The sequence below is a fragment of the Trachypithecus francoisi genome, unplaced genomic scaffold, assembly GCF_009764315.1.
Source record: "Trachypithecus francoisi isolate TF-2019V2 unplaced genomic scaffold, Tfra_2.0 Lachesis_group8, whole genome shotgun sequence".
Lineage (NCBI taxonomy): Eukaryota > Metazoa > Chordata > Mammalia > Primates > Cercopithecidae > Trachypithecus > Trachypithecus francoisi.
This window is the reverse complement of record NW_022681473.1, coordinates 19657056-19683047: the sequence shown is the minus strand read 5'-3', so window position 1 is coordinate 19683047 and position 25992 is coordinate 19657056. Positions and strand designations below refer to the sequence as shown.

At 47.4% G+C, this 25992-nt stretch overlaps 1 protein-coding gene across 1 annotated transcript in view; it reads right to left on the bottom strand.

The window, feature by feature from the left end:
• The window catches only part of SYT13 (synaptotagmin 13), a 43493-nt gene that overhangs the window by 1329 nt on the left and 16172 nt on the right, over positions 1-25992 (bottom strand). The window contains exons 2-5 of the mRNA XM_033205945.1: positions 11106-11331; positions 9706-9840; positions 7834-8135; positions 1781-1910 (exon numbers count right to left, since the gene is read on the bottom strand). Of these exons, the coding sequence (XP_033061836.1) occupies positions 1781-1910; positions 7834-8135; positions 9706-9840; positions 11106-11331 (793 nt within the window). The remainder of the gene's footprint in view (positions 1-1780; positions 1911-7833; positions 8136-9705; positions 9841-11105; positions 11332-25992) is intronic.

Here is a 25992-nt window from a genome sequence, read left to right as displayed (position 1 = left end):
TGGACAATCTGGAATTCTAGGAGTCGATCCAGGCTACTTTCACTTCCTTGCATTGGAGATTATTCTCTGCTCCCCCACTGGGCCATGCATTCATTCAACAAATATTAAGTGCCTACCTTATGGCAGGCACTGGTCTAGATGTGGGGATACAGCAGAAGTTCTTGCCTCTACAGAACTTGCACTAAAGTGTAGGAAACAGCCAATACCACGATATATAAGGCTGACCACTAGGTGGCCTGTGATTGGGGCATGTTAGAGTACCAAGAGGGAACCACCCTTTGCTACATGACTTCATATCCCCCCATCAAACCAGGTCCATGACAATAGCTCAGGGGTCCTGCAGCTGGATTTTAAACTCAGACCAGAAAAATGAAGCCAGCCCCCAAGTCTTCATCCCCTTGATTCTTGGTCTAAGCAATTTTGTCTGTTATTAAAATAGGAGATCCCCTGCTGGTTGGTTGAATTCTTCTGATCCGTACTTTTTAAAGTTTTATTTGAAGACCCCCAACTTCCTATGGAAGAGGGATGAAGGCAGACTGCCTGTTCCTGCACACTCCTCCAAACTCAGGACACTGCACCAAGAGAGCTGGCCCCAAGGAAATCCACAAACAGGTCACCAGGTGAGCTTTCATGTCACATCACAAGGCTGGACTGGATTACTTAGGGTTTCCAAAGCTAATGTGAGAATAATTGTTACTTTGTATTTAATGCTGTAATTATCACCCCTGGGAGGTTAGTGTGTTATTTCTGCAGAGATAGTTGAGAGAGGAAGTGTTCTACTGTAATTGTCCTGACAGGAGCTGTAAAAGAAATCAAGAAGCAAAGAATTGTCTAAAGGGAATGAGAATAAAAGCATTGAACTTTGACCTTTGACTCAGGAAACTGCCAGCCAGACCAACTCTTCTGATTTCATTAGCCCCAAGTCTTTTGCTTGAAATTCAGAATGCAGTGGCAATTCTTTATTTGTACTCTGCTATAAACAGAGACTTATTTATATCTTGCTAGGAGCATGTGGCTGCCAGTCCAGGTATTATCTGGCTAGCTGAGGATGCTTCCCTGCTGATATAGGAGAGCTTGCTTTGGTCTCCAAGATGCTGAACCTGGGCTGGGGTATCCATAAGGAAAAACTGAGGCTTCCGGGGTGTTGAAGAAAAGCTTATTTGGGTATATGGGGCACAGATGCCTGAAACCTCAGGCCTCAGCCCACGTACCCACACACCTTCTGCCATCACCCACACTCAGCTGGTGTGAGGGTGGCAGTTGGCAAAAGGCTGAGAAGAGAGAAGAGACTGGGGTGGGTGGGGGGAGTGCAGTGGTGGTGAGTTCAGACAGGAGGGGAAGAACCTGGGCTTCCTGACAGCTGCCTGAAAGGTGGGTCCAGTCAGATATGGGTGACAAAGGCTGGGCCAAGTTTTCCCAACAGTCCAGGCCCTTCACTCCACGGCTATAGTCCAACCCTTGGCTTCTTGTGCTCTGTGGTTAGGGCTGATGGTTCTCATAGTGGATCTCCAAGGTAGGGAGCCCCAGGTGGCTCACACTTGGGTCCTAATGGATGGGATTGGTCCAAGAGTAAACGGATGTGAACTCGAAGAAGTGAGTGTGTCCTTGAAAATCAGTTTGTGAACTTAGGGTGAAGAACACAGCTGAGTATGGCTCTGTAGAAGTGCTCATATTCCACCTCCCTGCTTACCTGTGACCATTTCCTCCCAGGCACCACCTCCCTCAGCACACACTCCCAGTAACTGGATGGGCCTTGGCCATCCTCTCATATCTCACTCACCCTTCCCCAGGAGCTCCTTGGACTGGTTAGAGTGGAGGTTCTTGGCTTTAATCAGCACCACCAGGAGGCGGTTGGCAGCTGGGAGGTAGCTGATGGATAGAAGGACCTCTCCAGCTCCTGCAGATGGCTCCTGAAACAGAAGAGGAGACACAGGAGGGGAGTCTCACCTGGGGACGGCTTCTGACCCAGCAACAGATGCTGAAGCTGGGGTCATGCTGGATTGGCATCCAACAGGCATCCTTGAAACCATTTACCCATCAATTCTGGGGTCTCCACCCTTGCAGAAGAGAGCAAGGCACAGAGGAATTCTATGTGGCATGCACTTCAGTAGCAATTTCTTTGTTTGCTTCCAAATGTTATTTTTCACATACCATATAGTCAAATCCAACATACAAAACAGAGCAAAGAAATGCTACTCAGAATGCAGCAGGGGGAAGGAGGCCAGAATTCCCCATTACCCTTCACCTTCCGCCACCCCCAAGCTCCTGGGACACCTCTGTCCTCTAGAGCCTCAGAGAACAGTTTCAGAATCCCTGCATGGGCCCATCAGGTTCCTGGGGCAGTGGGAGAGTTATAATTCATTACTTTGTTTGAAAAGGTAGTTCTTTCCAGTCCAGGAGGTTGCTTCATCAACAGAGGGACCAGTAATGTCAATGAAGTGCTGGGGCATATGACGGTAGATCATGCCCAGAGGCAACTGGCAATAACCACACCTCGAAGGAGGTGATGCCCTGTGAGGCATCCAAAAAACACATCTATCCCTGCATGCAGCTTTAGAGTAATTCTCCTGAAATTCCTACAGGAGTTTGTTTGGAATTTCAACAAATCCATCAAGGGACAAGAACCACCAAAAGACACCTCCCAGGAGGTGGGTGTTTGATTGCAATCCAAGCTCTGGGGAGACCTGGCAGGAAAGAGAAGGGAGTGTGAGGGCAGGGATCAGCTGAAGGTCAGAAGTCTCCTCTGTTGAGCAGGAAGAAGATGCCCTTCCCTCGAAATTCCAAGGAAGAGGCAGATGTGTGGCCTGCTGTGCCAAGATGGAGAGTGGGGAGTAGGAGTGGGGGAAGGGCCCATGGAAGCTTGTCCTTCTAGATGTCACAGCTTTCAGTCCTGTGCCCCTTCCCTCCAGGTTTGTCCCTCTTTCCCAGCTGTGCAATGAGGGTAATTCAGTGAGGTCTGGTACCAGGCTGGGGCCCTGGCTAACAGCCACCATGGCTTCCTAAGCTTCCTCCCCTCCGAGGTCACACCTAGGATGTCTGTTCATCCATGCTGGACCAGGCACTCAGAAGGGCTGAAATCAGTTTTTCTTTGCTCACTGTGACCTCTCTGGATTCAATCATTCAGCAAGCATATGTAATGCACCTACTGTATTCCAGATGCCATAATTAAAGCCATGAACTCAACACAACCAGCCTCAAGGAAGCTTGCAGTCACATGGGGAAGACAGACAGGAAGTGATTAAATATGTAACATCAGGCAGCATTAAATGCTATGAAGAAATATAGATATCAGAGGATGAAGTGAGAAAATGCATATAGCAAGTTCTTAGTAAAGGTCATAAATTACAATTCTAATGACAACAGTCAAAACAACAATTATTAATAACCCAGAACAAGAGTAATGCTGCGAGCATAGACTCTAGACCAGATTAACTGGGTCCAAGTTCCAATCCTACCACTGTGATCTTGAGTAAGTTACTTAACTTTTCTAAGCCTCCATTTCTGCCTAACCCCAATGATTCCACAAGTTTTGAGGGACTGGTCATATGAAGAAATGATTTGGGAGCCTCAAAGGATCTTGGTGATGAAATGAATGATAGCAGCTAACACTTACTAAACATTGTGTGTGAGATACAATTACATTGTCCATCCCACTAGAAAGTAAGCTCCACTGTGGCCTCTGTTCACACTATGCAACCCCAGCACCTGGGACACAGTGGGCACACAACAAACATTTGTGAAAAAAGGGTAGCACATCCCATTTATAATCTTGACGACAACCCCGAGAGGGCTACTGATTTTGTTCCCATTTTAACATAAGAACCTGCGATTCAGAAAGGAAACATCATTGCCAGAGGTCACATAGGCAGGAAATGGCAAAACCAAGCCTTGGAAAGGAGGTCCAGTCTGAGAGCAAAACCTAACTCCTGAATCCGTGGCTCTCCAGCTTTCTCAGTTGACAGCCCTTCCCAACCCTCTCATTTCACAGTGAAGAAACTGAGGCCCAGGGACTTGTACCAGGCACCCAGAGAGGTGTCCATAGAGTTGGGATGGGCACCAGCCTCCCAGCTCATGGTCGATTATTAGAGGGCCACAGGTAGCCCGGGCTATAGCCACAGGGTGACCAGACTTGAGTCCTCTGCTCCCTGCAGACGAGGTGAGAGGAGTCAGCACCTGCTGGCCTCTGCAGGGATCTTCACTTTTGCATAGGGTGAGGTTAGCCTAACCAGCTGCACCATAGCCAGACAATTTCAACAGCACCTGCTCCCTGGGCACTGCTGCTGGAAGTACTTGCAGACTAAAGTAATCCTGTCTTTCTTCTTCCTTTCCCTGGTTTTCCCTGGTTTTCTCTGGTTTTCTCTTTCTCTCAGGTCTCAGTGAACCATGCAAGACTGCCCTTGGAGGTTAATATCCAGAATCTACAAAGAACTTAAACAAATTTATAACAACAACAAAAAACAAACAATCCCATCAAAAAGTGGGCAAAGGATATGAACAGACACCTCTCAAAAGAAGACATTTATGTAGCCAACAGACATATGAAAAAATGCTCATCATCACTGGTTATCAGAGAAATGCAAATCAAAACCACAAAGAGATACCATCTCACTCCAGGTAGAATGGCGATCATTAAAGTCAGGAAACAACAGAGGCTGGAGAGGATGTGGAGAAATAGGAATGCTTTTACACTGTTGATGGGAGTATAAACTAGTTCAACCATTGTGGAAGACAGTGTGGCGATTCCTCAAGGATCTAGAACTAGAAATACCATTTGACCCAGTGATCCCATTACTGGGTATATACCCAGAGGATTATAAACCATGCTACTATAAAGACACATGCACACATATGTTAATTGCAGCACTAGTCACAATAGCAGACTTGGAACCAACCCAAATGTCCATCAATGATAGACTGCATAAAGAAAATGTGGCACATATACACCATGGAATACTATGCAGCCATAAAAAAGGATGAGTTCATGTCCTTTGCAGGCACATGGATGAAGCTGTAAACCATCATTCTCAGCAAAGTATAACAAGGACAGAAAACCAAACACCACATGTTCTCACTCTTAGGTGGGACTTGAACAATGAGATCACTTGGACACAGGGCAGGGAACATCACATGCCAGGGCATGTCGGGTGGTGGGGGGCTGGGGGAGGGATAACGTTAGGAGGAATACATAATATAGATGACTAGTTGATGAGTGCAGCAAACCAACATGGCATATGTATACCTATGTATCAAACCTACACGTTCTGCACATGTATCCTAGAACTTAAAGTATAATAATAATTTTAAAAGACTGCCCTTGGAGTGGGTTGCCCTGTGAATCCCTCTTGATGCACATGGCACTTTTGGCTGGGTATATTCCAGCTAGAACTGGGCACTGTGGGCATGTCTGTTAACCCATTCTGGCCTAGAGAAGAAAAACGTTTGAGCTGCAATGACTGAGGGCTCCACTCACCTTGTTCAAATCAGCCCATCAGCCTACACCCTCTAGCTGGGGCAAGGGGATCCCTGGCCTGGACTTCCAGCTTTCTCCTGCCCTATACACCCAGAAGTTCACCTCCTACTTCTAACTCCATGCCACCCTCTGAGGCTGTTCACATTTGTAGTAAACAGGTCAGTGATCAAAGCAGTTGTGAGTATGTATTTGCAGAACAGAGACAGCTACAGAAAGTATGATAATTATTAGGATGAGCTATGAAGTCAGGACTTCATCTTAATTACTGTTGCTGTGTCCCTAGCTCTTGGCACAGCGCCTGGCACAAGGTAGAAACTGGGCAAGGTATTTGCAGAATGAATGAATGAGTGAATGATGGCTGCTCTTCTAGGGGGCAGTGAGAGAAGCTGCTAGGTGCCTGAGACTTCTTCCTAGATTGGCTGTATTTCTGCCCTTTTGCGGCTGTATCAAGTCTCAACGCCCAGCAGGGGAGTCTCTCCATCTCGAGAGAAAGGTAGTTTACTAATTTAATAATCCTAAGTATTGATTCCTTCTCCCAGGATCCCCATCTGTGATTCCACAGAAGTCCCAAATCACACACTAACTAGAGAGTGGGCTTTGGAACAGCTGAGTTCCATCTGAGAGTGGCTGTGATTTTTCTATCAATTTTCTGAGCCTGGGAAAGCGGAAAAAATGGAGCAAGGAGGAAATCATAGCAAAAAGAGGAGCAGGCAGTGGGTGAAATGTACTCTTCCCTCCTGCAGTCTGGGTGTGTATTAGGAAAGGTGCCTGCTGGTCACACCTCATACTTGTCAGGTGGTTTTCATGGCAAGTAATGAGATAGCACAGGATTTCGAGTCAGATCAACCTAGCCTCAAGGTCTGCCGTTTCCTGGCTGTGGGACCCTGTGTGGATTCCTGAACTACTATAACCATCAGTTTCCTCATCTGTAAGGGGGATAGTCATGGTGCCTCTCTCATCTGGTTGATTTGGGGAGTGGCAGCACTCAGGTAGAGTCCTAAGCATAGCAACCGATACACGGTGAACATTAAAAAATTGTGCCCTTGGCCTGGCGCGGTGGCTCACGCCTGTAATCCTAGGACTTTGAGAGGCCAAGGTGGGTAGATCACAAGGTCAGGAGATCGAGACCATCCTGGTCAACATGGTGAAACCCTGTCTCTACTAAAAATACAAAAATTAGCTGGGTGTAGTGGCGTGTGCCTGTAATCCCAGCTACTCGGGAGGCTGAGGCACGAGAATCACTTGAACCCAGGCGGCAGAGGTTGCAGTGAGCTGAGATCACACCACTGCACTCCAGCCTGGCAACAAAGCGAGACTCTGTCTCAAAAAAAAAAAAAAAAAAATAGTGCCCTAATCAGTATTTTTCTCTTTGCCTTAGCACGAGGGTTGGTAAACATTTTCTGCAAAGTGCCTAATAATACCTATTTGGGGCTATGCAGCTTAGACAGTCTTCAGATCAGTTTAGCACTGCCCATCTGGCTGAGAGACTAGTCACCCAGAAGGTTCCCTCAAGGCACCACAGTGCAGGCCCTTAGATGAGGCTTTGACCCAGGGGCCTAAGCAACTACATACCATCTTGTAGCCCTGACCTTCCCAGACCCCCTTACTGTCTTGGTCCATGGGGAACAATGATTTGCTCCCCAGGGGTCCCCTCTCTTGAGGGCTGCGGCATCTCAGAAGACCCTTCTTTCCCACTCGTGGCCCCCCAACAGCAGATATGGGTAAAACATCCTGAGTCTGGGGATTGCGTGGATCACCGGGCTCTGGGCCTGCCCCCAGCCCTGATTGCTCCTTCAGAGCCCAACACACGGGGCCTTCTAGAATTGTTTATCCGAGCACATTGGTTAGGTCGCTCTTACATGGCTCAGAGTGGAACATGTTGATATCATCATCATTTGTCTGTGCCAATTTGTGCCCTAGACTGCACACTCCTGAGTGGTGGAGCTCCACCCTTCCCCTCTTCATGCTCACCTGCAAAAAGGAAGGAAGGTAGAATGCCCTGCAGTGTCTGGCACATAGTAGGAGCGCACGGAGTATAACTGGATTGAAATAGGGACAATACTTCATAGCAGTAAAGGTAATACACGCAGCATGGCATTTTCCACGATGGCAGAGAGAGTCTTTGCATGGCAAGTTAGAGCCAAGACTAGGAGCAGACACTAGGGATCCCAGATCCTGGGCCATGGGTCTCCTCTAGCCCTCTGCTCCATTCAATACTCCAACCTCCCTTCCAGCCCCAAGCCAGGGAGGTCTCTGACGCTTGTTCCCTAAGACCTGGCCTAGAGTTGCTGGGAGGACACCGGGTTCTGCCATCCCAAGCTGCACTGGCAAGTTTTCCCTTTCTAACCCAGGAGTAACCCTACCTTCGCTGAAGTCTTCAGCTCACCCCACTGGGCAGCCCCTAGAGGCACAGATGTCCCATCCAGGCCCAGGCAGAGCTCCCCAGCTACACTGTGGCGGGAGAAGCGGTCGCAGGTCCTCAAGGTCAGCGTCAGGGTGGCTGTGGGGAGCTCCTCCTCCGCCAGGGGGAGCACCAGGCCCTCCTCCCAGGTGGTGTGCAGCTGCCGCTTCTTTAGGGCTGTCTGCGCCTCCACAGAGCCAGTCCTATTGGCCACACTCCCTTGGACGTAGCAGTCACAGCCTCCATCGTGGTTGCTGGTCACAGCTGCAGGCAAGAAGAACAACACAGGCATGGGACTTCCGGAGGACAAGTGGAGGGGGCAGAAGCATGCCTTGCTTGGGGTTGTGGAATCCAACTTAATGATGTGACCTTGGGTGTCTGAAAGGCTGACCATGCCGGGCACCAGGGAATCGCCTTTCACTGAGACATTTAGAAATAGATCATTTGAGGAGGCTGGCCTCAGCACACGCCGATTCTCTTTCTTGGAGAAGAGGGACAAGACTTGGCATTTCCTGGAGCCCCCTGAACTCCGGATTCTGAAATTTTGCCAAGGTGCCAGGGCTTGCTGCTGGGAGCCTTTACTAGTGGTGCTGCTGACACATAACTGTTTGTTCTGAACTTTAAATAGTCACCACGTAACCATTTTCCATGCGAATCACTTGGCTCTTACCTCATGAGTGAGTGTGGCTTTATGTTCTGAACCTTGGTGTTTTCAAAGCTTCACAATGTGTGGATCTGCCCAGAAATTTACACCTTTGGTGCTTTTCTGACTGGCTCTTCAGTGATCATTTGGAAAGTGGTAGCTGACATTTCACAGGAAGAGAAGATGAAGAACTGAGGCTATGTGTCTTAATAGCAAGAGCTTTCCACTGAACTTCATGGGACTACTTAGTCCTGGCTCTGTCACCAGTTAGATGCAGTGATCTTTGACAAGTCATATGACTTGCCAGACCTCAGTTTCCTAATTTGTAAAATGCACTAGTGTGAAGACCAAACACAATAAAGTATAGGAGGAAGGTGCTTTAAAATCTTAAAAGATAATACAAGGAAAAAGACTCTAATAATAATAAGATAATACAAGGAAAAAGAAAATAGAATTATATACAAAATTCCAATTTATCTGACCCCATTGCTAGCCCTGATTCCTTTGCAAAGTCTTAGCTTTATTTGCTGTCCTTAAAGTGAACTGTCAGGGTAGAGAAACCAAGGACATCCTGCCACCCTTAGGCTGCTTGGCTCTTAGATTGTAGAAATTTTCTGATCATTCGGAACACCCGCTGTGTACAGCACAAAGCCCTGTCCAATTTCAGATTCATCTATGGCAGAGATGGCTAGCTCTTCACCCCAAACTCATTGCCTTTCCTTCCTGGGCACCTGCCAACTCACATTTCCCAGCCTGCTTTGCAGTTGGGTGTGCCCATGTGACTGAGTTATAGCCAATGGGATGCAAGAGGAAGTGACGTCCACCAAGTCCAGGTAAAGGCTGTTAAGGAATGATCGTGCCCTCTCCTTCTCTTTCTCCTTCCATCTGCCAGATACAGATGGCAGGGATACAGATGACAAAGAGGGGGTTATGGAGCCACAGCTGGAAGGAGCCTGGTCCTTGAATCACCATTTGGAGAAAAAATGTTTGTCAACCAGGAATCCCCACTTTGGACTGTTGGGGTTGGGGGTGTGGGAAATCTTTGTGTCTAAGCTCCATGTGTTCCAGGGTCTGGTTGTCAGAGTCCTAATCCTGTGATCCCTCCAGCTGCGGATGATCCATTCTGTCTGCACAGCTCCTCCAGGGCAGATAGATACACAGAAGCCCACGAGACTCAAATAAGAGCAGTACCTTCCAGGCGAGTCACAAACAATTCAGCCTTCTGATGGTCATAGTCCAGGCAGTAGTGGAGTTTGGGGGCCTGGTTCCAACTGGCAGCCTTCTCTGGGTTCCAGGTCTCCATGACACAGACATCCTCCACCACACCTGTTAAGAAAGGCAAAATCGTCACTGCCACCCACACTGGGGTTCTGCTTTCCAGATTACACCTTTCCCATCTCTATCACCTATGCCAGGAACCCAAACCCAAGTCTTCCCAGCTGTGCGCAGAATCACAGTGGCCACACCAAGACAACACATGGGGTCAATGTCACAGTCCATTAGGCAGCATCTGTGTCCACTGGCTCCCTCACCAACCACACAAAACAAAACAGAAACTACACAACAATCCATTCTCCCTGTTTTATGTTTTGTCTTTCTAAAAGGCCTACATATTCTTTGGGTCAGGGAAAACTGTGTCTCGTCTTCCCATATCTTCCCCAGTGCCCAGCAGCAGCATGGTACACCTAAAGGTTCTGCACTCTTGATGTTGATGCTGATGAAAAGGAGAGTAGAAATAGTAACAATATGTTTTGGCTGGGTGTGATGGCTCATGCCTGTAACCCCAGCACTTCAAGAGGCCAAGGCAAGGAGACCACTTGAGCCCAGGAATTTTAGACCAGCCTGGGCCACATGGTGAGATCTCATGTCTACAAAAAATAAGCAAAAATTATCTGGGCGTGGTGGCATGCACCTGTAGTCCTAGCTACTCAGGAGGCCGAGGTGAGAGGATCACTGGAGCCTGGGAGATTGAGCCTGCAATGGCCCATGATCATGCCACTGGACTCCAGCCTGGGAGACAGAGCAAGACCCCAACTCAAAAAAAAAAAAATTGCTTGGGACCTTAACTCAAAAAAACAACAAAAAATCCAATATGTTTTTTGTTACCTCCTTTGTGCCAGGCCCTGAATTAAGCATTTTATGTGCGTTATTTTATCTACACTTTACAACTCCCCTACCAGACAGATAATAGTCTAGTCCCATTTTATAGATGAGGAAACTGAGGTTCATGGAGTTACAGCATGACTCATGCCACATAGCAAGTATATGAAAGGGCAGCAAATTAAACCCATGACTCTGAAGCCCATGGTTTTAACCATGGCTCTTTATCCTCTCTTATAGTTGCACACATATGACTTGAAAGGGACTCCATTTCCCAGTGGAAAGTTGGCAGCCTGGGGGAGAAGTGCTATGGCAACGCGTTGTCAGGAAGGAAGGATCATGATTCCAAGGCCTAGTGCCCACCTGCTTGGCGGGCGCCAAATGCTGGGGCACTCAGCCTCCTCATCAGGTCACACACAGCATCTACAGAGACATTGACAAACCCCACTGGAGTGCTGCCCATGGAAGTGCAGGGGGCAGGAGACCCCTACCATTCTGAGGGAGGATGAACAGCTCCTCTGTGACCTGCCTCTTGAGGCGACTGTCATTCGGGGGTTGGGGGCTGGCAGGTGCAGTGGGCTCCTCCGTGGACCTCAGTGAGTAGTCTGCATAGTTGATGACTTCTGGAGCCGTCACAGCTGGCCTGGGTCCATAGATGTCTGGGAACTTGAGGAGGGCACGGGGCTGAACAGGTTCCGTGGATTTTTTAACGTTGAACTGCAAACACAAATTACTCTGATTAGTCCACAAAGGAGCACTCCTGTCTGTTTACCCCCATGGAAGGGAGAAGCTGTGAACTGACCTGTTGTAGAAGGCAGACGGAGAGGTGTGGTTCCATTCTGCTCCAAAGAGCACAACTTATCAAACCCCCTCAAATCCACAATCCACTGAGATGTGGGCCCTGTTCATCTATCCCTCCACCATCCATCGGCCCATCCATCCTATGGCTATGCCCATGGGTATTGCCTGGACCTGCTGCAGGTAGTTCTCCCTCTGCTGTTCTCATCTGCTCCCTTGCCTCTTCATTCTCCCTTCTCCCTTCTTCCCTCCTCTTCTCCACCTAATGGTTCAGAAATGCCAGTGGCTCCCACCACACTTGGAGCAAAATCCAGACTCTCTGTAGCTTGCCTAGCTTGATCCTGCTCATCTGTCTGATATCGCCCCCAATCCTTCCTTAGCTCACCTCCAGTCACTGAGCTCCCTGCTTCTCAAACAGCTTGGGCTCTTTCCTTGGTCCAGCTTCCAGCCTCTAACTTTTTCTCCCAAACCGCCCACCCCTACCTCCACCTGCTTTTTGCATGGCCAGCTCCACCTCATACCTGAAGTCTGACCAAGGAGTCCATCTCTAACCTTCCAATCTAAATTAAATCCCTCCCCCAAGCCTGTCCCTCCCTATCACCACATCCCACTCTTTTGCTTCACAGCATAGATCTCACCCTATATTGTTTTGGTCATAGGCTGGCCTGTTTGTAGTAAGTATCTCCCACTAGCATGTGAGATCTATTAGCACAGGAATTATGTCATATCTTGCTCCTGCCTAGATCAGCCTGGTCCAAAGCCCACTGCCCCCATGGCTCTTGATGTTTGTCCTGTCTTCAAGTCTTTCCCCAGCAGAGCAGTCCCCATCAGAAACATTTGTCATTATCTTGTTACACACAGCAACTAGTCACCCTGGGAGAGACATGCATGACTTGCAAAACCAATTTCCCTTTGCACCTCCACCCACACTGAGTGTCACTGGGCATGAAGTTGCTGTGTCCCTTGTGCCTAGCATAGTATCAGCTCACAGGGAGCATGCAATAAATACCTGTGACTAGGGCTGCCATGTTGTATGGTTTGTGCACTGCACAAAAGTCTCTGGATGAGGACAGAGTAGAAGCCAAAATGTAGCCTGTGTACCACTTGTCTAGTTGTGTGCTCTAGGCTAGGCCCTTTTCGCTCGGAAAAAAGGGGAATCTTTCTTTTCGAAAAGACCCACCTGCTTGTCAGCCCTTAAGTACATGGGGCCCTTCACACAGAGAAGTGGGATCTTCTGTCTTTCCCTCCTATTTGAGAGACTCAAAGTTACATGACAGGTAGTAAGAGGAGCCTTCCTGGTCCTCAGGATTGAAGACCAAGTCTAGAGCTTAAATTGCTGGCACCTGGGTGGGCAGCCCACAAAAGGGCCCTCAGGTTAGACAGGCAGATCTGAAAACTGAGATCTATGACTGAGTCTCCCAAGAAGCCTTCTGCCCTCCATGCTGGCCCTGCTGGCCCTCCTGGCCCTCCCATCTCTATGGCTGAAGTGGGTAGTGGGTGCAAATGGCTGGCAGCAGGACTCAGGCTGCCCTGCCCAGTGGCAGGAGTGACCCTGCACTGCCTAGGGGTGGGACTGGACGTGGTCTGGAAGGAGAGGCACTTAACAGTTTGCACTATTTCAAAACGTTGTGTTTCTAATTTTTGTACCCTCTTTAATTATCCCAGGATGAATCCTGGACATTCTGTCCTGGTTGAGACTCTGTCCCCAACCATTCCCGAAGGAGGCTGGACCTAGGTGATAGGGACATTCCTTAATTAGTTTCATCCATTGGACATAAGAAGCTGCAGCAGGGCCCAAAGGGGCAAGAAACAGGGGCTGGCCTCTCGGTGACCTCTTGGACAACCTCTTCCTGCCAGGCCCCCCATCCTGCTGCCCCTGCATTTCCACGTGTTTTCTTCTGAACTTCCCTAAAAGGTAGAGATTATCCCTCTTGTACAGATAAGGAAACTGAGGCTCGGAGGAGATTTAAGAAACCCTCAGTTCTTCTCTCAGAAACACTGCACAGTAGATTATAATGAAACCCAAGCGAGGACCTGATTGTATCCTGATCACCACTGAGTGTGCCTGGCACACATGGGCTCTAAAAGCATTTCTGACTACAGTGGAGTGAAGTCACTTGGAATCATGCAGCTGGTGAGGGCAGCGACAGAGTAAGCCTAGATCAGCCTGGCCCAAAGCCCACTGCCCCCAGGGCTCTTGACATTTTTCCTGCCTCCAAATCTTTCCCCAGCACAGCAGTCCCCATCAGAAACATTTATCATTATCTTGTTACACACAGCCACCAGTCACCCTGGGAGGGACATGTATGATTTGCAAAATCAGGCCCCCTTTGTACCTCCACCCCCACTGAGAGTGTCACTGGCATCAAGGAGGCTGGCTTCCAGTACCAACCCTGCCGCTGGAGCTGGGTCACTTTGGGCAGGTAATTCCACCTCTCTGGGTTGTCACCTTAAGTGACAGGTGATTTGCAGGCTATCCCACTCCACATTCTGAGTTGCTTTTTTAGGCTGCAAAGAGGTGAGAGACACCATTGCTTTATTTTCAGGTATAGGTGAGTTGGAGATGATCACAAACAGGTGAAATAAATAAGTATATTTGGCCACTCAGGACCGCAACACAGAAGCGGATGGAAGGCAATATGTGTAAATAACACCTGATAGCCAGTGCACAGTACATGCAGGGCACAATCAGAGGTGCCCGGGAGGCTGAGCTGGCCTTCAGGTAGGAGCCAGGGTGTGACTGAGACCTTGAAAGAGAGGGGGATTTAGAAGGCAGGGGTGAAGACCGGGGTTGGGGGAGTAAACATCTGTGCTCCTGACACCAGATGCTCAGGGCCCTTGGAAGAGACACAGAGCAATGACTAATGTCACCATCTTTCTATCCTGTACAAAGTCACCTCCACCTTCAATATTTCATATAACTCTGTATTACCTTCATCCTACTGTTTCACAGTGAGGAAATTGAGGCTCAGGGAAGCTCGCAATCATACAACTGACAAGTGGTATGTATCATAAAGCCTCTAGATGTTTTCACTTCAAAATTCACGTCATTTCCATTGCCCTGCAGCTGCTTCTCAACACCACCCCCTCGCCCCCCACTGCAAAATCCCTGTTGGTCTTGCCACTGGATTCTAAACGACAACCACAGCATCTCAGGGGCCCACCCACTGCCACTCCCTCCCATTCATCGGCACAAAAGTGCTCCCAGCTGGGCCTCAGCACACACCTGACTTAAAGTCACCCTCTGCTGTCACTTGGTTGGGACCAGAACTAAGACTGTTTGGGTGGCCTGGGAAACATTTTTTGTGTTTATATTTGGTTTCATCCCAATTCAATCATCTGAGAAAAGGGCTGGGCTTCATTCCCAGTTCGATGCAATTTGGATGATTTTGCATTTTCAAGGGGGAAATAATCACTGGGCTCAGCTCTGAGTGAAGTTCACTTTGTGTTGCCTCAAGTCGTGACAGAGTCTGGCTCTGCCTTCCTCCCTCCTCAGTGGATCTCAATTTGTGTGTCCCTGATAATCTCAGGAGCTTGTTACCAGAGCTTAAAATGCACTCCTAGAGCAAAAGATTGGGCATTTCTTGGTTGTCTACCAATACCCATTCCCTCTCCCCTCCACCCACCCTCCACATCACCAGGTTGTCTAGGTTCCATCCCATCCCCAGCTCCCAGGAAGAGGTCAGATCTTTCCATTTCTTGGCATTATCTTGGTGACCGATTCCTAGGGGTTGGCACCCGTCCTGGGGAAGCCAACCCAGATGGAAGGGAGGGACTTGGATTCCACACTAGTAGAAGTCCCCTCCTCCCTGGACAGGAAGCGAGTGGCCCTGCCTTGTGACTGCAAGGTGAGTCAGCCTTGGGGCAGCAGAGTGGAGAGACAGAAAGAACCTGTGTCCTTGATGGCAATGTCATTAAGCTGCTCAGCCAACCAGTCCTGCAATCTGTCCTGCCTCTGCATTTCAAGTTACATGAGTAGTACTGTTCTTATTGTTTAAGCCAGTTTGAATTGGGACTTTAGTGCCTTGCAACCCAGAGCATCCCAAACTGATGCATTGCCTTTTTCACAAGCATCACAGGAGGTCATGACCCTGGTGTGGAGAAACTGGGCCTGAGATAGAAAGAACCCCTCTTGAATCTCTGCATCCAGCCCAAGGCATCCTCATTTGCTGTTTATTCTTTTCCCACTTTATCCTGTGTGGCAAATGGCTGGCTTTAGCTGGGAATGACTTACACCTTTGCCCAGGCCAAGAGCAGAGTCCGATGACAGCTACATGAGTCTCTTCAAGGAGCAAAAGCAGCAGCTCATTACCTATCTCCTTCTCTTGTACAATCTTATTTATTGCATTTCAAACTTGGTACCATCACATCTTTCAAATGCGTCTATCTTTGCACTTAAATAGCTGAAACTTCAGTGCCAGACAAAGAGAAAATAGGTTCAGAGGTTGAGAGAGGGAGCCTGGGAGAGGGTTCTAGGTGAAGAACAAGAACATCTGGGGGAAGGAGGTGCTCAGGGTAGCAGGGCCCTAGAGAGAGACCTTGCTCCAGCCTTCCACCATGGGTGCAGGAGGAGCAGGACTTAGAATCAGATATTCTCTGTCTATGTGTCCCCTGAAGCCCAGGAATAGGGCCTGGGAAGCATATCTGCAGGATGAATAAGGTAAGATTTCCAGGGGAGACAGGCATTCAACAATTAGGGGATGGGTGCATAGCTGTGCTTGGCATTGCATGTGCATCTGGATAGAAGAATCACACCCTCAGATGTGCATCAGACCCCTCAAATGTACCTCCTTAGATTCTCCCAGCCTCACCTGTCCCTGGGACCTTTGGCTGCTTGCTCCTCCCACTGCGTCCAACCAGCTGTCCATGGGCACAGCCCCACAGGGTCTCACGCTGGGCTCAAGCCATACCTCTCTTGCCTTCTGCCCTGGGACTCCTCCATGCCTGCTGAGGTGTGAGACACCAGGAACACTCTGTCCACTCAGAAGCAACCCAGATGTGCAGAGAGTTAAAGCTCCATAGGGGAACTCAGCAACAAAAACCCAAACAACCTGATTCAAAAATGAGCAAAGGACTTAAATAGACACTTCTCTAAAGAAGATATGCAAATGGCCAATAAGCACATGAAAAGATGCTCATCATCACTAATCACCAGAGAAATGCCATAAAAACTACAGTGAGATACCACCCCGCACCCATTAGAATGGCTACTATCAACAAAACAGAAAATGACAAGCACTGGTGAGGATGCGAAGAAATTGGAATTCTGTGCACTGCAGGTGGAAATGTAAAATGTACAGCTGCTGTGGAAAACAGTATAGTAGTTCCCTAAAAAATGAAAAATAGCCAGACATGGTGGCTCACGCCTATAATCCCAGCACTTTGGGAGGCAGAATTGGGTGAATCACTTGAGGTCAGGAGTTCCAGACCAGCCTGGCCAACATGGGGAAACCCCATGTCTACCAAAAATACAAAAATTAGCTTGGGCTTGGTCGTGCACACCTGTAATCCCAGCTACTTAGGAGGCTGAGGCAGGAGAATCGCTTGAACCTGGGAGGCAGAGGTTGCAGTGAGCCAAGATCGTGCCACTGCACTCCAGCCTGGGTGACAGAGCAAGACTTTGTCTCAAAAAAAAAAAAAAATTAAGAATAAAATTGCCATATGATCCAGCAATTCCACTTCTGGGTATATACTCAAAATAATCGAAAGCAGAGTCTTTGAAGAGATATTTACACCCATGTTCATTGCAGCATTATTCACAATCGCTAAAAGGTGAAGCAATCCAAATATTTATGAAGAGATATTTACACCAATGTTCATTGCAGCATTATTCACAACCGCTAAAAGGTGAAGCAATCCAAATATCTATGAACAGATGAATGAATAAGCAAAATGTGGTATATCTATACAATGGAGTATTATTCTGCCTTAGAAAGGAGGAAGATTCTGACACATGCTACAACATGGTTGAATCTTCAGGACATGATGACAAGTGAAATCAACCAGTCACAAAAAGACACATATTGTATGATTCCACTCAAATGAAATTCTTAGAGCCTCAAAATCATAGAGACAGAAAGTAGAATGGTAGATGCCAGAGGCTGGGGTCGGGGGGAAATGGGAAGTTATTATTCAATGGGTACAGATTTTTAGTTTTACAGCACCAAAAGTGTTACGGAAATGGATGGTGGCGATGTTTGTAAAACATCCTGAATGAATTAATACCACTGAACTGAGGCTGGGCATGGTGGCTCATGCCTGTACTCTCAGCACTTTGAGAGGCTGAGGCAGGAGGATGGCTTGAGCCCAGGAGATTGAGACCAGCATGGACAACATAGTGAGACCCCATTTCTACCAAAAAAAAAAAAAAATTAGTTGGGTATGGTGGTGCATGCCTGTAGTCCCAGCTATTCAGGGGGCTGAGGTGGGAGGATCGCTTGAACCCGGAGGTGAAGGCTGTAGTGAGCCGAGATTGCACTGCTGCCCTCCAGCCTGGGCAACAGAGGGAGATCCTATCACACACACACACACACACACACACACAACCACTGAACTGTATACTTAAAAATGATTAAGATGGTAAATTTTATGTTATGTTCTTTTACCATAATAAATTGAAAAAAAAAAAGAGAGAGAAAGAGAAAAAAAAAAAAAAAAAACAACAAACACCTCTATGGGAGGAACCCGACCGCCGTGAGCAGGAAGACAGGCAATGAATTCTCCTTCCTCCTTCTCACTGTTCCCAAAAGTGCCTTCAGTCACCTTTTGGAAGATGACCCCTGCAGATCCAACAGTCACCCTGAATGCCAAGTGGCAGTGGCTCCGTAATGCCCTGTGCTTGTCCTTCCTCCTCCTGGGCCCCGCCCACCGTTCTCCGGCTCCTGCTTCCTCATGAAGGGCAGCACAGACGCCTCCAGCTCTGCCTCTGGTAATAATCCAGGCAGGGACAGATGGCATGGGGGGTGGAACCTGAACCTTCATTTAATGAACAAATATTTATTGAGCCCCACTACAAGCCAGGTCCTACGCTAAGGGTTCGGAATATGGGAGTAAACAGGACAGATGCTGTCCTTCCCTTATGGGGCTTATGTTGGAAAACCAAAAATTAATTACGTAGTTAATGATCTGTAAACAAACCTTTAATCCTACCAAAGATGCTGGGTGACCCCTTTTGTGACATGATTAATTTTTCACCTTACGGCTGTTTATTAATTTGGGGTTTCATGCTGGGACGTCCCTCTTACAGTAGCATTGCACCACCCAGGAGGTTGCAGGTGGGGGAAGCAGATCCAGCTGAAAAAGGGGCATCTTTGCTCCTTAAATTTGAACTTTAAAAAAGGGGAGGGCAGAGAAGAAGCATCCAGTTGAGGATCCAGTATTCAGATGATGCCAACCATGGACCACTGCTGCTGCTGGGGTCTGTAGTATAGCTAAGCCCCTGCTAAGGGGGTAGTGAGGCCAGGGCAGAGGGACCTGCAAGAGTCTGTCGCTCTGGGCTCTAATACTGGCAATTATACACACTAATGTGTATATAATGAAATATATCCTGCCGATCAGGTATTCAGGCTCTAAAACAAGACAGCTTAGTTGGAGTCTGGGCTCTGTCAATTACTTGCTGTGTGACCTCGGGTCTGATTAATTAACTTCTCTGTGCCCAGTTTCTTCATCTGTAAAATGGGGATGCTAACAATAGCATCTATCTCCTGGGGCTGGATTGAGGATTAGATAGGCTAACCCACTCAGAGCTCTTAGGACAGAGGCTAGCCCAGCCAACCCTCGACAAATGTCGGCAATATTTATGTGACTCTAGGATCTAGTCAGGTGCTACGAAAAGTGGGGTTTGTGTGTAGAGACCAATTGATAAACTATTTTTTGTTGTTGTTACTTTTTTACTCATTTGTGATAAATATAGAAATTGAGTGTGAGCATTACAACAAACCTAAACTAAGCTAAACTGCATCCTCTCTCACAGGTGGTTGGAGAAGCTCTGGTCTAGACCAAGCATTCTCACACCAGAGCCGCCGTGGTAGGTGCATCTTTGATGACACCTCTCAGGGTCCTGTCCCTTGGTGTCCATGCCCTTGTATAATCCCCTGTCCTTGAATATGGGCTGGACCTAGTAACTTGCTTCGAATGAACAGAATATGCAAATGTGAGAAGACAATATTGCTAAGATTAGATTACCGAAAAAATGACATTCCATTTTCCTTGCTCTCTCTCGCCCACTCCCTCCGATAAAACACACTGCAATGTTGAGAGCTTTCCTACAGAGAGCCCCATGTGCAAAGACACAAGGGCACCACAGGAAGAACTGAATCCTGCCAACAACCACAAGAGCGAGCTTGGAGGTAGAGGTTGCCCCAGTCAAACCCTGAGATAAGCACAGCCCCAGAGGACACCTTGACCACAGCCTGGCAGAGATTCTGAGCCAAAGGACCCAGGTAAGCCATGACCGGATTTCTGACCCCACAGAAACTGAGATAATAAGCATTGTTGTTTTAAGCCATTGTGTTTTGGGGCAGTTTGTTACACAGCAATAGATAACTAATACAGCTCTTTGTGAGAATTACCCAAGAAGGTGTTAAAAAAATGTACACACCACTACACACCCACTAAAATGGCTAAAATCAAAAAGACTGACAACACCAGTGCTGACAAGGACGTGAGACATTTGGGATGCTCACCAGCGCCGGTGGAAGGGAAAATGGCAAGTCACGTTGGAAAACTGGAAGTTTCTTAAAAGTTAAACATAAATCTACCCTATGACTCAGCAGTTCCACTCCCACGTATTTATCCAAGAGAAAGGAAAACATGAATCCGCAAGAAGACTTAGACATGGCTACTGAGAGCAATGTGACTCGTCCTAGCCAAACACTGAAAGCAGCCCTGCCGTCCACCAACAGGACAATGAAGTCGGTTGGGGCATATTCTTACAATGGAATATTCCTCAACCAACAAAAGTAATGAGTTTCAGGTACGCTCAGCAACAGAGATGAATTACCAAAACATGCTGAGGAAAAGAAGGCAGCTGTCTACAAATACATACTGCCTGATTCCATTGACAGAGCTGGATCTCAGCCACAGACAATTTGGCCCCTCAGGGGACATTTGCAGTGTCTGGAGACATTTTTGGTTGCCACAAATGGAGGCGGTGGAGCTGCTACTGACCACAGTCACCATGGGGGTTGGGAGCTGTTACTGGAGGCCAGGAATGCTGCTAAGCATGCCACAATGTCAACCCCTATCTCACTTTGGACAGCTATAACAAATTACCATAAACTGGGTAACTTCAACAACAAATGTTTATTTCTCACAGTTCTAGAGGCTGGAAGTCCAAGGTCAAGGAGCTGGTGAATCTGGTGTCTGGGGAAAACCCACTTCCTGGTTTGCAGAGAGCCATTTTGTTGCATCCTCACATGGTGGAGAGCAGACAGCATCTCTCTCACATGTCTTCTTCAAGGGCACTAATCCCATTCACGAGGGCTTTACCCTCATGACCTGATCACCCCTCAAAGGCCCCACTTCCTAATATCATGGCATTAGGGGTGAGAATTCCAACATATGAATTTGAGGGCACACATTCAATCCCTAATTCCCCTACAACAAAGAATTATCAACCCAAAATGTCATTAGGGCTGAAGTTGGGAAACCCTGATTTAGATGAAGTTCTATGACAGGTGGAACTCATCAGTGGTAACAGACATCAGAACAGTGACTGCTTTTGGGAAGAATGAACTGGGAAGAGGCACGTGAGGGGTGTGGGTTACAGCCTGAGAGATACATATTTGTCAAAATTGATCAAGCTATAAACTTAGGATGTGTATATTTCACTGTATGCAAATTATATCACAATAAAAATAGAGATAGAGATAGATACATGTACACACACATGCACCTCTGAGTAACATGCTGAATTGGGCTTTCTGGGGTGGTTGAAGAATCTGTATGTTCAGCAAATTTGCTGAGTGATTCCTGCACACAATCGGCCCAGAACTTGGCTGTGGACCTGCATTTAGGATCCACTGGTCTCTAGACCAGTATTTCTCAAACTTTCTTTCCAAATAGCCTCAGAGGCAGAAGAGGGTGACACGTACTCTAGGGAAGGGGAAGCAATTGGAAGCAATTGGGGATCTTTCTCCAAATCTCCAATTCTATCTTACAAATTCATATGAGTCTTTGTATTTGATTCCATATGATTGTTTTAGTATTAACATGTTTTAACTTACTACCAGCAAGGAAAATTTTCTTTTATTTTATGATTTCTAGGTCTGGTACCACACTCCTTCCACTCCCACTCAAATACACACACACACACACACACACACCCACACACACCCTAATGTCTGGACAAGCAGCATTAAGTCCGTTACATCAAGCTAGAAGAAACAGAGAGATCCTCATTTTGCTCATTTTGCCTCCAGGGAAGGACCAACTCCTACAGGCTAAGTGGGAAAAGCCTCACTATCCTTTGAAGATAGCTTAGAAGCTTATCAAAATTTCCCTTCCAACTGCAGAGAAAATTTTCCTGGAGAAAATGTGGGGCGCAGCTCTTAAGCAATCCAAAGGTTTGATCTCCTCTGCCCATTCCTTCTGTAGAGGAAGGCACACCCAACCGATTGTGTCCTCGCAGATACCAACAACTAACTGAACCTTCATGGCTAGCCAGTCACTTATTAACAGACTTGTATTCATCAAGGAAGGCCAACTTTTAAACCTCAAGGCTGAACACAATAAAAGTTGAATTCTCACAGTCTGAAAAGGGCTGGTCATTTTCAAACTCAGGGTCCCAGCCTCTTCCACCTTGTGTCCCTGTTTACCTGTGCCCTGCACCGTTCAAATATAAACTCCCCAAATCCTCATAATAACCTTATAGGAAGTACAAATATTGTCAACCCCATTTTACTGAGAAGACACTGAGTCCATAGAGCTCAGTTCTGTGTCAAAAGTCATGGCCCGCTAGGGGGCGGTAGAGGCTGCATTCAGATCCAGGCTGACTCGCCCCAGAATCCCCTGGGGAACCACCAGGCCCAGCTGCCTTCCCGCCACTTCAGCCACCACCTCCCATTTCTAGTGAGCCTTGACCACTCCTCCACGTTTCTGTGCCCCTAAGGCGGATGCCCAGGACGCCGCCTGGTCCCACCACCTACTATGCTGCCCCTGCATGCCCTTCAGTCAGGGAAACGGGACTGTCAGCGCCAATTCCCATACTTTGACGTGCATCAGCTTCATTTGGGGAATGAAGATTCCCAGGCCCCCCAGAGGTTTGACTTGATGGGTTCTAGGTGGAGCCTAGGGACGCCTCACTTGGGAAGACTCTGATTTGGGGGAGCCCCAAACATCCAGGTAGGGTAGACGTAGACACCCCCTCTTTCATGGTAAGCTGCTCACAGGCACGGCTTCTTGAGAGTCCGTTCAGCTCCCCCCTGCAACACTGATTTGCCTGGTAGGCCTCCGTCTCCTAGGAAGCTGCCAGCACTAGGGTCCTCTACTTCTTGCTTGCTTCAAGAATTGTGAAGCCATGTGCCTTTGGGAAAATCCACGGTTATTTCTGGGAGTGGGAGAGTGGTGACACAGTTTAAGCTGCAAAGTGAAAATCCACCTTGAAGAGGAGGCTTGGCTTCCGGTCCAGGCGGCACAGTGTTTCCATGGCGATCTTGCCCCTGTACCATCTTTTGTTATCCCTTCCAACACCTCCTCTCCTGTTTGTTCCGAGTCTGTGCCCCCAATCCTTTCTCAACTCCGCCTCCCTCAGAGCTCACCGCCTCCTATTCTTTCTCCTTTCTCCTTGTGGTCATTTTGAAATCTAAAACAGCCCATTTGTGGCTGGTCCAGGGCACTCACTGCCTCCAGCCAGTACTTGATGTGACTTGATTGGAGATTTGTTGGTGGGTGAGCCCTGCTGGCAGCTGCCCCTCCCAACCTGGCCAGGATGAGACACAAGGAGAATACTAGCCAGCCCTAATGTAAACCTTTTATCTGCTGTTTGTCATCATTCCATCATTCATTGGACAATGATTAAACCTCCCAACAATGGCCAGCTGCCCGAACAACACTGTCTGATCACTGTCCTTATGGAGTGGACATTTCCAGTGGGGTAGAGAGCAAGAAGCCAGGAGATCCCAAAAGCTGCTTCCCTTAGGAATAAGTGCTCTCCAGACCAGGACAGATAGTAATGAGGTTGGTTGCGGTGGGGGCGGGGTGGTGGGAGTTGTTTCTACTCAGAATTTGAGGGTCAGGGAAAGGTCCCTGAGCTAAAATTTGAAGAAAAAGAAAACCCATCATATGTAGCTTTACGATATGTCAGATACAAGTCTAAGCATTTTACCCATTCGGTTTCATTTCAACTTCACAGCCACGTGAGGAGGCATTATTGTCATCCCCACTTAGAGGAAGAAACTGAGGCACAGAAGGGTTAAGTCTGAAGTCACATGGTTAATAAGATGCAGAGCTGGGAATTGAACCCAGGCACATGACTGTGGAGCCCGCAGGCTTTCCAGCTTGGCCCCATCCTTCCCTTCCCAGGAAGACACAATAGTCTGTTGTCATTCCCAGGTCTTGGATAGATATAAGGAGAAGCCAGTGGGGCTGGAGGAAGGATGTCCCATCTCTATCCTCCCAGCCTAGCCATTCACTCCATCAACCATCATTCAACATTGAGAGCCCTTTATGGGATAAAAGGCATGGCCAACACTGATCGCTACCCCCACGCATAGTCTGCATGTGTGTTGGTTGCGGGGAGTGGGGAGGAGAGGGGATTATTAGAGTAATAACTATGATGAAGAACAGTAAAACACCAAGCAGAGTCTGTAGGAGCAAACCAAGCTTTGCCTGGAGAAGGGGAGGGTGGTAGGCGCAGGAAGGGGAGAAGGGAGAGCTGTAGGAGGATTCATAGAGACGCTGACTTTGGGTTGGGTGCCCCGAAGTCTGACAGGTAGAGAAATTAGAGCGGGGCATTCCGCCAAGACGGCAGAAGGAATGTTTGCACTGTGCCCAGAGTTCAGTCAGTCGGTGGGTGCAATACAGCTAAAACCCAGTGAGCGGAGGGGGGTGAATGTTGCTGCAATCTCAACATTTCTGGCAGAAACTGAATTTAAAAACAGAATTATTAACAAACAAACAAACAAACAAAACAAAACAAAACTCCATGGGACTGGAAACTGCAAAATGGCAAGATCCTACCTAGAGATTTCCTTCTTGTAGGTGGTCCCTGCATTATTTCAGCAGTCACATCACAAAGCCCTTTAGGCCACCATCTCTGTAAACTTTCTGTGTAACAGATGCTCTGCAATGCACAACACAAACTTTACTGTATTTAATCTTCACACAACTATAGATAAGTGCCTAATATTTTCTCTATTCTATATACCCTAATATTAACAAATAAAAAAAAACCTAATTAGTTTTACTACAGAGGAAGAAACTGAGGCTCAGGAAGATTGAAACATATCCAAGGTCACACAGCTAATATATGAAAACATTGGGCTTTGAACCTATGTCCACCCCAAAGCCAGTGCTACTAACCTGTATACTACACTGTGTGTGGTTTCTTGGGGCTGTGTCTGTGGATACCAACCACACAGTTAAAAATGGAAAAGTTTGAATCATTGCTTTCACTTTTCTGGCAGGTGCCACATCATTAGGCTGGCAGCCCCATCCACTCCCTCTTTCCCCCACCAGTGGTCTGGTTGTTTTCATGAACTGCCTGGATGTTTAAGCATCAACTTTGGTATTATTCTCAGTTCTGAATCTGGGTTTGACATTCTTTGTGCAGGAAATGTGTTTCATTTGTGCCCTGAACAAAGGCAATGTCAAGACTATGCTGTAATCTCATCAACACTCATCATAAACTACTGTATTTTAAAAGGTCAGTAATCTGGGCTTGAACACAGCCTTTTCACTTCAGCCACCCCACCCTTATTTTCCCATCTCCAGTGGCCACAACAAGGCTCTCAGCAATGTGTTTCACCTCAGAGCACGGTCCCTGTGTCTTCCAAAATTTGACTTTGCTTTCCAAAATTTCCACTTCTGCCCCCTCTCCTGTCCCACTGTACTGGTTTATGAGGGACTCACATTTTTCCTGTTAAACTGAGTCCATGTATTAGAAGGATCTCAGCACTGCATAACTGAAAACTTCCGTCAGATAGGAACACAATTGTTTAATATTGGTTCATTTGAATCCTTTAGACATTTTTTTCTTAGTTCCTAATTTGTGTTTCTAATTTAATGTTATTTTCCCAAGACAGTCATTTTTGTATTAAAGGCTGAAAAGTTTGTTTATATGTCAGTTTCCTTGGCATTGAAATTAGGGTGTTCTTTCAGAGCAGCTACAGGATTACTTGATTCTATGGTGCTCAGACAATTGATGAAACCATTAACTAGGGCAACTGCCATAACCGTTACTGTGCCAATATATATTATAAATAATAAAGTGCAAAAATTTGAGTTTGTACCCATTTAAAAATTGATTAACATATATTCAAGCTTATCCTTATAATAAGACCTCTTTCACACTTTTGCATTCTGATAAGCTTTTCTGAGTGGAAGAGAAAGGAGATAAATCTACAGAACCATCAAACCCAT